The sequence below is a fragment of the Temnothorax longispinosus genome, chromosome 4 (assembly GCF_030848805.1).
Source record: "Temnothorax longispinosus isolate EJ_2023e chromosome 4, Tlon_JGU_v1, whole genome shotgun sequence".
NCBI lineage: Eukaryota > Metazoa > Arthropoda > Insecta > Hymenoptera > Formicidae > Temnothorax > Temnothorax longispinosus.
The window spans coordinates 3,623,726-3,634,210 of NC_092361.1; the positions used below are offsets into that span (position 1 = coordinate 3,623,726).

Below are 10,485 nucleotides of genomic sequence, written 5' to 3' on the forward strand. Positions count from 1 at the left end.
ATAGAATTTTCATCATCATAAATATGTATATGCATTATGATAAAATAATGTTAAATGTAAAAATAACTAAGTAAGATTAATTCCTCATGAATAACGTGTTGAATAGCGCATTTTCTGCTTTAAATTGTTATTCATATCATTTAAAATTTTATACAATTTTTTATAAAATTTCATGTTGGATTTTTTTTTTATTTTACTTTTAAAAGCGTAGCAGAAAGTGCAGGAAGTGCGAAGAGTGTAAAAAAAGCCGGTAGGTAATGTTGGTTTCCACATGTATAGATGAGCAGTGCAAGTAGGTATCGTAGGGAGGTAACACTCGTTGATTAGGTTGATAATGCCTCTCGAGAGGGGTGGCTATTCGTGAAGAAAAAAAAAGAGAAAACACAGTAAACGAAAGAGGAGACAATTGTCATGCAAGAACGGGGACAACGGCGAGCGCCGGTCAGCTGCGACCGGCCCGGCCGATCGCCGACGTTGTTGAAAAACCGCGGCGCGGTCTGATCGGCGTGACTGTCAGTGACTGACAGTCCGTCCGCCTAACCTAACCCGCGTGAGCGCCAAGGACGGAAAAAGTTTCTCCGGGCGGCGTGAAAAATGTGATTTCTCGCGCCTCGTGTCTCGCGTTTACGCGAGGACCGGATAGGTAGGGAGTGGACGAGAGATGGAGAACTACTCTGTGCGGATCAATTATCCGCAGACCGCCCGTGGGGATGCCGAGGAGTCGCCCGTGCCCCAGGGCCCCCAGGATGCCCAGCCGAAGCAGCAGCACGCGGATCACGTCAGGAAAAGAGAGGACGTGATCGTTCTGACGAGCGACACGAAGGGCGGTCTGTTCAATCCCCGAGCCCTCCTCTTTCTCACCCTGTGGTACGTCTTCAGTGGGTGTACTCTGTTTCTAAACAAATACATACTGTCCTACATGGAGGGTGATCCCACCATCCTGGGTAAGCAAACGATCGTTTCGAAGCCTCGAGGGCGATATCACGCAGTGATACGGTTATCTGTGTAAAAATAAAAAAAATTCATAGTTGACATGATGTCATAGTATCTTCGTATCGGTGTGATATCAGTATTAAAACATTTAAATATTTGACATGTTAGCTGCTAACCTTTTCATAGGTTCCCTTTTGCATTATGCGTATACATTTTTATAAAATATTGTTCTGAATTGCAGGTGCTTGCCAAATGTTGATGACCGCAATATGCGGATTGATACAAATGTACTTTCCCTGTGGTATGTACAAAGCTAGTTCGAGATTGATGAGACCGCCAGGATTTTACAAGCACATGACACTGGTAGGCTGCACAAGGTTCGCCACAGTAGTCTTAGGTCTAGTATCGTTAAATTATGTAGCTGTAAGTTTCACAGAAACCATAAAGAGTAGCGCACCTCTTTTCACCGTCCTCATCAGCAGGTATTTATTAGGTGAGCATTTACGTATTTTTGTATCCAGTGCAATCTATAATTACAAAAATTCAGCTTTTGGCAATTAGTTTGAGCAATTAGAATTGTTCACACACAACCAACCGATCGTGTTTTTAGGGGAACATACAGGATTATATGTAAATCTATCTTTAATACCTGTAATGGGTGGACTGGCACTGTGTTCGATCAATGAAATTAGTTTTGATCTTAGAGGGTTTATCGCCGCTATGGCCACAAACGTAACCGAGTGCTTGCAGAACGTTTACTCGAAAATGTTGATCAGCGGTGATAATTTTAAATATACGTAAGTAGTAAATATCGTACGAATAGGTAAGATGGTAAGACTGTAAACCATAAAAGAGAGAAAAAGAATGTCATATTATTTTTTGCAGACCAGCAGAACTGCAATTTTATACCAGTCTAGCGTCAATTGTGGTACAAATACCGGTGTCGATATTGTTGGTCGATCTACCTACCCTGGAGCATTCCATGAGCTTTAAATTATTCGCGGCATTCCTTCTCAACGGAGTATTCTTTCACTTTCAAAGTATTACCGCTTATGTACTTATGGATTATATCAGTCCCGTTACACATAGGTATGTAATCGTCCTTTTGTCCATGTAATCGAAACTGCATTTCCCGCTTAATTCTAACGCACAATTTTCTGATATCGTAGTGTCGCCAATACCGCAAAGAGAGCTTTCTTAATATGGCTCTCCGTTCTACTGTTTAACAATCCCGTAACGGGATTATCGGCGCTCGGCACTTCCTCCGTCATCGTGGGAGTGTTGCTGTACAATCGGGCACAGGAATACGATAGGATAAATAGAACCAAGTTACGATATTCGTCGAAGATCAATTTGCAGTAGGACAATTTTTTCAGTCCACAATGATTCGTGCGTACGGGAGGAGAAACATGTGTCGCTGCATCAAACATATTGCATTGGCAGTACAAACAATATCCAGTTTTATACAGCAGTATTCTGTTCAGTGGGACGCAAGACAGTACATGTTTGTAGAATTAAGACGAAGTACAATCAATGGAAATCATGTTTTGTTGAATTTTAGTGATTGCCAGTGAATTTTTGTGATCTGTTAAAAGCAATTAGTTTTTTTTTCGTTCGCAATCTGTAATATATAACATTAATTAGATATCACTACGAAATAGAAACAATTTATATTGTTTCCAAACTTGCATACATCTATTTACACGTTCAGAAACGTCTGACAGGTATGATAAGCAAAAAAAAATCAGGACAAGTGATCACGTGTGTCAAAAAGCATCTGATTATTGCTGTATTATACAAGTGTTCCTAATGTAAATGTGAGAACTGTGGGAATGTATAAAAGAGTTTTATAAAAATAAACTTTCTTTATATACCTACTGATACTGCAGGTGTTCGATATTATTTATAATATAATTAGTACAAATTTATAATACAATTAGTATACAAATACTTGCTATTACTTTCGCGGTTATCTAATTACATTCATTAATTCATTGACAAGCATCTAACGCTTGCTTGATATCGGCTACGAGATCCTGCTCAGTTTCAATTCCAACACTTAGACGAATTAATTGATCGGTTATACCTAATTTTGCTCGTACATCTTCCGGTACGGACGCGTGCGTCATTATAGACGGCAATTCGGCTAGCGACTCGTAACCGCCTAAGGATTCAGCCAGACTGAAAATTTTCAATGCTTTCAGAAAACGCATAGAATCCCCTTTCAGATAGAAAGAGAACACTCCGCTGTGTCCTGATGTTTGTCTAAGCGCGAGTTCATGTTGTTCATGTGACGGGAGATCTGTAACGTAACAACGCACGCATTTTATCTTGTGAATATTTTAGCATTGCATTGATTATTGGGACATTAATTATAGATAACTAGAGTATGCAACAGATAACAAAAGTATACTTCTATTTTAACACGTGATAAAGAGGAAGATAAGAAATTGTACATACATGGATGTAACACTTTTTCAACGCAAGGATTAGATTCAAGAAACTTAGCCACGGTCAAACAATTCTTCATGTGTTTCTGCATACGGAGTTCAAGCGTTTTTAAGCCACGATTCACCATAGCGCAATCGAATGGTGATGGAACAATACCCATGGCTAAATACAAAAAAGAGATATTATACAAAATCTTCAAATGCATGGCTCGGAAAAATTCTGATTTACACTGATTTACCATTTTGTAGAAATCGCAATCTCTTCGCGAGATCGTCCCGGCGCGTAATCGCGGCGCCCATTATAATATCAGAATGTCCGTTCATATACTTTGTCAAGGAGTACATGACTATGTCTGCACCCAGATCAAGAGGCTTCTGTTAAAACACAATATATTGGTTATACTTTTTTTTATGTTGAATACGTACAGTTCAATATAATTTTTCTGAAAAATATGCCTATGAAACTTACTTGAAAATAGCACGTGAGAAAAGTATTGTCAACTACTAGTATAATGTCTGGACGAGATTTCAAGCTGTCAGCGATAGCTTTAATATCTGTAAGCTTCATCAGAGGGTTTGTCGGACTTTCTAGCCAAACCATCTACAACAGAACAAGTTACAATGCAGAAAATAAACTAATATGATATTTAAAAACTATATAATGATATGTTTAAAATACAATATCATTCATATCTAAAATAATTTTAGATAATACAATCATTACTTTTATTTTTTATCTAACCTTGGTATTTGGCTGTATGGCATCTATAACGTTTTGTACATTAGTCGTGTCAATGAAAGAAAATTTTATGCCTTTACTACACTTCTGGATGTAACGATTTGTCCCGCCGTAGAGATCGTCCCCAACGACGAGATGATCGCCTGCCTCTAATAAAGAAATGATGACAGTCGTAGCACCTAATCCGGAAGAAAAGCAAAAGCCGTGTTTGCCATTTTCTAAAGCAGCCAGGCATGCTTCCAGTACGTTACGCGTAGGATTGCCGCTTCTGCCATACTCATATCCCTAAAAATAAAACAGTTAAAATTAAAACGTCAGTATGCAAAGTCTTCTTTTCAAACTTGTAAGTATTTTTTAATTATTATGTCCAAAAGAATAAAGTTGTCTGCATGTTCTCTGTAAAAAATTCTGTAAAAGTGGAGATTTGATAAGCAGACGCAATCGAGTTGCGAATTGTTATTTGACATTTGAACTGTATATTTATATTCACCTCAGATTGATATGGAAAAAGACTCAAATTTTTCCAAATGCTTCAATATATAGAAATATATTTATTCTGACAATATAGCACATTTGACTCGTATTTGCCTATTAAATGTCATTTATTTAACTATTCAATTATCATTTCCTTTCCTTTCTTCATTCAATTTTTCGATATAAGTTAATTTATAAAAAAAAGAATATAATTTTATTTTTACAACTTATATATAACTTTAATTTTATTAATAGCTACAAAAGTTTAATGCAGTTTCTGCTAGCTGTAATTGATAGTAATTGGTTGAGTAAGAGGAAGCAATTGCTAAGAACTATAAATAGCTGAATTTTGATGAGTCATATGTTTAGTTTTTACTTTGTGGTGCCCTGGAGCATCCTGTTGGAAAGTAGTGCTCATGACCAAAGGTGGCACAATTGCGCGATGATTCCACTGCTTAGGATTTTGTCCAGCATGGATTGCTGTCGTTGCGAAACCTTTCTCTGTTGAAGACATTGTCTGCCTAGTAAAAATTTTTGCCATCTCAGTATCAAATATTAATTAAAAATATAATCTATTATTGATTTGTTACAATTAATAGTAACATTGTTCGTTATTAATTTTATTAATTTTATAATTATATATGAAATAATAATATATATTAATAGAATTATACATGTAATTATACACATAGTTAATATATTAAAAGTATTAATGTATAACTATAACAATCTGTTTCTTAAGTTTATTTAATTGCGAACAAAGAGTTGAACGTATACATATTAATATATAATTATAACAATCTGTTTCTTAAGTTTATTTCACCGCGAACAAAGAGTTGAACGCGTATAACACATCTGGGCTACGTTCGGGGAGCGCGCTATTAGCGCTATTTGCTTATTCTATCCTTGTTTTATACCTGATAAGCGATAAAGATAGAATGATGCAATAGCGCTAATAGCGTGCTCCCCGAACGTAGCCCTGGTATACACGATAACAACATGCAATTTATGAGATAGCGCATGCGATAAAAAAGGCTGCGAAACGCGATAAGATGCGATAAGTCACCGATAATAAAAAAAATTAAAGTAGCTTTTCAAACTCAAATTAGGAGAAATTTTATTTGTACAAAGTGCTAAAAAAGGAAAAGAAATATTCTTTCTGTCCAGAATTGAAGGGCTCTTTTATCAGACAACTTTCTGACCGCTCGTTCGTGGAAATTAAAAATGTAGGTAGGTGCGAGCACTCTCTGTTCGCGACGCGATCGATTTTCTCAGATTTTCTGCGCTCCGTTCCGCTCGGACTCGTCGGTGCAAGAAAATGCAGCTGATTAAGGGGACCGTTTTCTTGGCAGCAAACTTACCGATGATGAAACGGGTTTGCCGAATGATGGATTTATGAGCGTCTCCTTGAGAATTGTCGACAAAATTCGGTCACGTTAGAGTTGATATAGTTTAAGAAACGTCGTCCGAAATGGTCCAACCAGTCTAACCACACTGGCGACGAGCAATTTATATGCCTCCCACCAGTTTTCCACCGCGTTGACAGACACGTGGCCGGACAAACTACAAAATAAAAGATAGGCAGCACTCTCACGTGTTCTTGTGGAGCGGGAGGATGGATGCTCCCGGTGGAGCGGATCACGCGGAAGCGGAATGCTGAATTACCGGATCGCCAATCACGGGATCGTTCTGATAGAACCCTTTCGAAGATTCCGTCGAAACGATCCTGTGATTGGTGATCCGCTCGTTCCGCTACCGCGAAATCGCTCCATCGGGATGCACCCTCACTGTGTCTGCAGGCAAAACTCGATTACGCAATAACATTTGATATATCGCAATATGTTGCAACATGTCGATAATATCGATAAAGTATCGATTTTAATAATTTGAAACGCATAAATTGTAACATAATTTTCAGTGTAGTTTGTTTTAAAGCATAATATACATATAAGAACGTAATTAGCAAAGAAATTGAGTTATACAAAATTTCAATGATTTTCCAAGAATTGAGGGAAATGAAATATCGAATACTCTTAGAACATATAAGACTTCAAATTGCAAAAATTCAAATTCCTGAAAAAACAAATATTGAAATATACTTAACAATCGAAGATATCTGGGTAAACAATGGATCTATGAGATATCATAATTATTTATAATATTCGTACGTGCGTAATATAAAATTTTAATCTTCTCTATATTTATAACCGTAGAAATAGGTAATATATTTCGGGGTGGCAGTGTGGTCTTTGTGGTAAAGCGCCAGACTCATTGTTGTAAAATGGTTTCCATTATCTACCATATTAGGTAGGAAGACAATACACACAATTGAAAGATTATATCCGCGAAAAGATCGTGTCGTAAAATGTATGAAAATGCCAATATAATTTAGCAATTTTATCAAGCGATGATTCATAATTTTGCGCATCAAAGTTCGTAATTCCTAGCACTTATTAAAATATGTGCACTTCCTTGTTGCATGTATGTGCATAATATTTGCAGTTGTATTGATTCATTGTTTAAACTTATTTATTAATTATAAATACAATAAAATTATCAATGTTGTAATTCTACGCTAGATATCTGAAAAACCCATGTGCGGATAATAATATGATATCAAGAGAGTGGAGAAAATGGAACGATAAAATAGATTTCTCTGATAGAACAGATAAAGCAGGTATGTATGATCAGACTGGTACGAATTTATGGTAGATGAAGATAAATTTACGTTTGCTTTATTTTATTGTACTTTAATATCGCGTAATACTTGATATAATAAATATATACATGTGTACGTGTATGTGTATGTGAGTGGGTGTGGATGTGCGTGCGTGTGTATTCATGTAATTGTTGATTGTAAAATCAATGGTCATGTAATAGGACAGCATGTAGTAACAATAAGACATACGAAATCTTAAGAATCTCAATCGGTAAGACGGTAAGACTAATCGTAGAAAAAAATTAGTTAGAACCGTAGAAAATTGTGATATAGAGAGTGTTAATAATCGGAATAATGATCTAATTCATCAGGTTCTCTACAGTATATATCATCTTCTGAATAGTCCGTATAATAAAAAAATCCAGCTCATCCACTGCACGAGACATATATCTGACAAATCCGCAGAAAAAGCCACTGAAATGGAATTAATTCCGGGAAGCGATTTTTTTTTGTCTGTTTCGGAGGGTCATGGGCTCAAATCCTAAAACTGGATTTTTGGGATTCTAACCCTGCCATGACCTCCAAAACAGACAAAAAAGAAATCGCTTCCCGGAATTAATTCCATTTAAATGTCTCTATTAATGGCCTATAGTTTACACCGATCACTTGATATGCGTATTAAATATAACTCTGATTATTGGCTGAATCAGTTCAAATACTATTTGATACGCGTATCAAGAGATCGATGTAAACTAGGCCAATTTCTGGGCTATTATAATAGCCCTCGCAGGGATGATAGTGCCGGGCTAGACAAATCGATGTCATATATTTTCAATAGCGGAGGCAGTCTCTCTTGACCTATTTTTTTCTTAGTGAGAATTGCTGTTCCTCCAACGATCATCTTCAACATCACGTTATTAGTTCGACTGCTACAAACGTCTTTAGCAACCTCAAGAATGGGGTCCTTAATATTCCTACATCCGGAGAGATCTAATAATTGTAATTCGGGCGAGGATTGGATGAGCGTTGTCATGCCCCGATCGCTAAATAGACGGCATCTTCGGCACTCCAATTCTTTTAAGCCACATACGTTTTTCAAGCCCTCGTCAGTAATTTGATGCATGTAACTGACTTTTAATTTTTCTAGTCTTACTAACGTAGCAATAGCCGTTAATCCGACATCGCTCACGTTGTAGCAACCTGTTGGATATGGAAGGATAACTTTAAAATAGGATTAAAAAAGTGGCAAACATATAATGTATATATATATACATAATTGTAATTTACCTGTAATGTCTACGTTAGTAAGCTGCTGACAATGTTGTACTAAATCGGTAAGGAAATCGTCCGATACCTTAAGATTGTACGTGATTTTTAAAACTTGCAGATTGACAAGGTGAATTAAATACAACATATCCGCCGTTTGTATGAAGGGAAAGTGTCCATCGAGCTTCAATGTTCTTAAACTTTTACAATGCTGACCAACAACTTCCAATATGTGTTCAGATATACCGGGACATTTGATTATCGCGAGATGTTTCAAATTTTTGAGCTTCTTTAGTGCCTGTACGTGACAATATCGATGTATCATGGATCGAAAAGTGAAAAGTGAACAACAATTATCTATTTACCATTGAAAGGTGAGTGTCCTGAAGAACGTTGCAATCTTCCAATATAATTGTACGCATAGTTTGCTCTGGCAAGCCTAATAAGCATTTGCCCAATAAAAAGTATGCAGTTATCTCGAGATATTCCAAGTTTTGATTTCGCTTAAAGAGACACTTTAACTCGTCATCACACTCAACTACTGACCAACGTAAGCTAAACTTGGTTAGGTTTCTATAATAATTTGCTAATGTACGTATATCTGATGACTTGCAAACTCCGTAGTGAACGTCGATACTCGTAAGATTAGGGCAAAGTTCCCCGATAACGATAATCAACGTGCTTTGATCAAGTGAATCCAAAACAATCCTGGAACTTAGTATTAATCGCGTTAAGAATCTGCCACATTTAAGCAATATTTTACGAAGTAAAGCCAGATTTAGACTGCTGATGTTCCTAAGACCCCATGTATCCTCTACATCTCGCGAGATATCCAATGTCTTTATCATATACCAGGAATCTTGGCTTAAATCTCTCCAGCGCTTGCAAACTGTAAATATAGTAGGAGGATAATGTACAAGGTCGCGATATGTATAAAATCTTCAACATACACACACCATGCGTTTGAATAAGATATACTCGCCTATCTCTATGCGGACTCTATCTATAATTGGCAAAAACATAAAGACGTGCCTCAAGCAATCGTCGTTGAGGATATGTATGGATACATTTTTGGTGTCATTCAATTCACTCTCCTTCTCCGACTTCTTCGCCTCGGTGTCGAACATTAATGATGGCATCTCTCTCATCTGAGATTCGAGAGCCTCCACCTAGATCGTAAATCACATGTATATATATATGCGAGTTATTAACGTATCGTACTTAAATACATACCTGATTTTGACAGATTTTACTGTCGCATTTACACGGTGGACCACATTTGTTGCTCTTCTTAACGCAACCACAAATGCGTGAGCAACAACTCCCTTTACAGCTACAAAAAGTTTTTTTAACTGGACTTTTACAGGCTGTTGCCTGTGGAGCGAGAGGAGGCCTCTCACGTAAATAATAACCAGACTTATTATTACCCACATTTTCTTTTGACCCGCTAGAAAGTTAGATGGAGAATAATAATAAAGATTATATCAATTGTAATGAGAGAACAATAATTATATTGTAATAACGCGGTCGAACTTCTTAACAGTACCAAAACAGACATGCGACTTCTCGTTTCTCGCTTATATTACCTGGGCAACATTTTGCGGCGACTGATGACAACGTCTCGGCGGCCTCGGTAACGGATTCGACTTGCGATTCGAGCGCGATTTAGCGAAAGGTCGCCTTTGTTATCGTTTCGCTTGGAACGGTACGAAGCATTCACATGTGGCAAACATTTGGGCCTGTCCGGATGGATTTGTATAGCCGCATCAAGTATACGCGCAGAGAAATCAGGCCGATTGCAGGTCTAAAATGAACAACACAACATATTATCAAGGTGCCGGTTCTAAAGTTTTCCTTTTTCTTGTGAAATGATATAGATTCAGACGTGTAAAAACGATCAAAATAAAATGTTATTACCTCTTCGATTTTTCCACGCTTGCTTTAACTATCTACTTCTTTATACT

At 37.1% G+C, this 10,485-nt stretch overlaps 3 protein-coding genes across 4 annotated transcripts; 1 reads left to right on the top strand and 2 right to left on the bottom strand.

The window, feature by feature from the left end:
- The first annotated feature begins 268 nt into the window (after window positions 1-268).
- LOC139811032 (solute carrier family 35 member E2A) lies at window positions 269-2,814 on the top strand. Its single transcript, XM_071775038.1, has 5 exons — window positions 269-944; window positions 1,175-1,426; window positions 1,544-1,730; window positions 1,819-2,022; window positions 2,103-2,814. The coding sequence occupies exons 1-5, from the start codon at window positions 662-664 to the stop codon at window positions 2,293-2,295; spliced, it is 1,119 nt and encodes a 372-aa protein (XP_071631139.1). The 5' UTR covers window positions 269-661; the 3' UTR covers window positions 2,296-2,814.
- On the bottom strand, window positions 2,795-6,115 carry Cth (Cystathionine gamma-lyase). 2 transcript variants are annotated; one of them, XM_071775036.1, is made up of 7 exons: window positions 5,958-6,115; window positions 4,973-5,117; window positions 4,126-4,407; window positions 3,853-3,984; window positions 3,623-3,758; window positions 3,394-3,546; window positions 2,795-3,235 (listed from the first exon to the last, which is right to left on the bottom strand). In XM_071775036.1, the coding sequence occupies exons 2-7, from the start codon at window positions 5,108-5,110 to the stop codon at window positions 2,925-2,927; spliced, it is 1,152 nt and encodes a 383-aa protein (XP_071631137.1). In that variant the 5' UTR covers window positions 5,111-5,117; window positions 5,958-6,115; the 3' UTR covers window positions 2,795-2,924. The 2 variants fall into 2 exon arrangements, with proteins under 2 accessions (XP_071631137.1, XP_071631138.1); XM_071775037.1 differs by having other exon boundaries at window positions 4,973-5,113; window positions 5,958-6,105.
- A 485-nt stretch (window positions 6,116-6,600) lies between these two features.
- LOC139811024 (putative RNA-binding protein EEED8.10) lies at window positions 6,601-10,413 on the bottom strand. The gene is made up of 6 exons (XM_071775029.1): window positions 10,108-10,413; window positions 9,755-9,968; window positions 9,504-9,690; window positions 8,887-9,410; window positions 8,543-8,819; window positions 6,601-8,455 (listed from the first exon to the last, which is right to left on the bottom strand). The coding sequence occupies exons 1-6, from the start codon at window positions 10,116-10,118 to the stop codon at window positions 8,028-8,030; spliced, it is 1,641 nt and encodes a 546-aa protein (XP_071631130.1). The 5' UTR covers window positions 10,119-10,413; the 3' UTR covers window positions 6,601-8,027.
- Between the last annotated feature and the right edge of the window lie 72 nt (window positions 10,414-10,485).

Bases quoted from the DNA above. Each gene is read 5' to 3' on its own strand.
- LOC139811032 (XM_071775038.1), top strand. From the start codon at position 662: ATGGAGAACTACTCTGTGCGGATCAATTATCCGCAGACCGCCCGTGGG. The intron at 945-1,174 runs GTAAGCAAACGA...TCTGAATTGCAG, and splicing joins GGGTGATCCCACCATCCTGG to GTGCTTGCCAAATGTTGATG. The intron at 1,427-1,543 runs GTGAGCATTTAC...TCGTGTTTTTAG, and splicing joins CATCAGCAGGTATTTATTAG to GGGAACATACAGGATTATAT.
- LOC139811024 (XM_071775029.1), bottom strand. The intron at 9,411-9,503 runs GCGAGTATATCT...CTATATTTACAG, and splicing joins TAGAGTCCGCATAGAGATAG to TTTGCAAGCGCTGGAGAGAT. The intron at 8,456-8,542 runs GTAAATTACAAT...CATATCCAACAG, and splicing joins TACTAACGTAGACATTACAG to GTTGCTACAACGTGAGCGAT.
- Cth (XM_071775036.1), bottom strand. From the start codon at position 5,110: ATGTCTTCAACAGAGAAAGGTTTCGCAACGACAGCAATCCATGCTGGA. The intron at 3,985-4,125 runs GTTAGATAAAAA...GTTCTGTTGTAG, and splicing joins CCATACAGCCAAATACCAAG to ATGGTTTGGCTAGAAAGTCC. The intron at 3,236-3,393 runs GTATGTACAATT...GTTACGTTACAG, and splicing joins TGAAAAAGTGTTACATCCAT to ATCTCCCGTCACATGAACAA.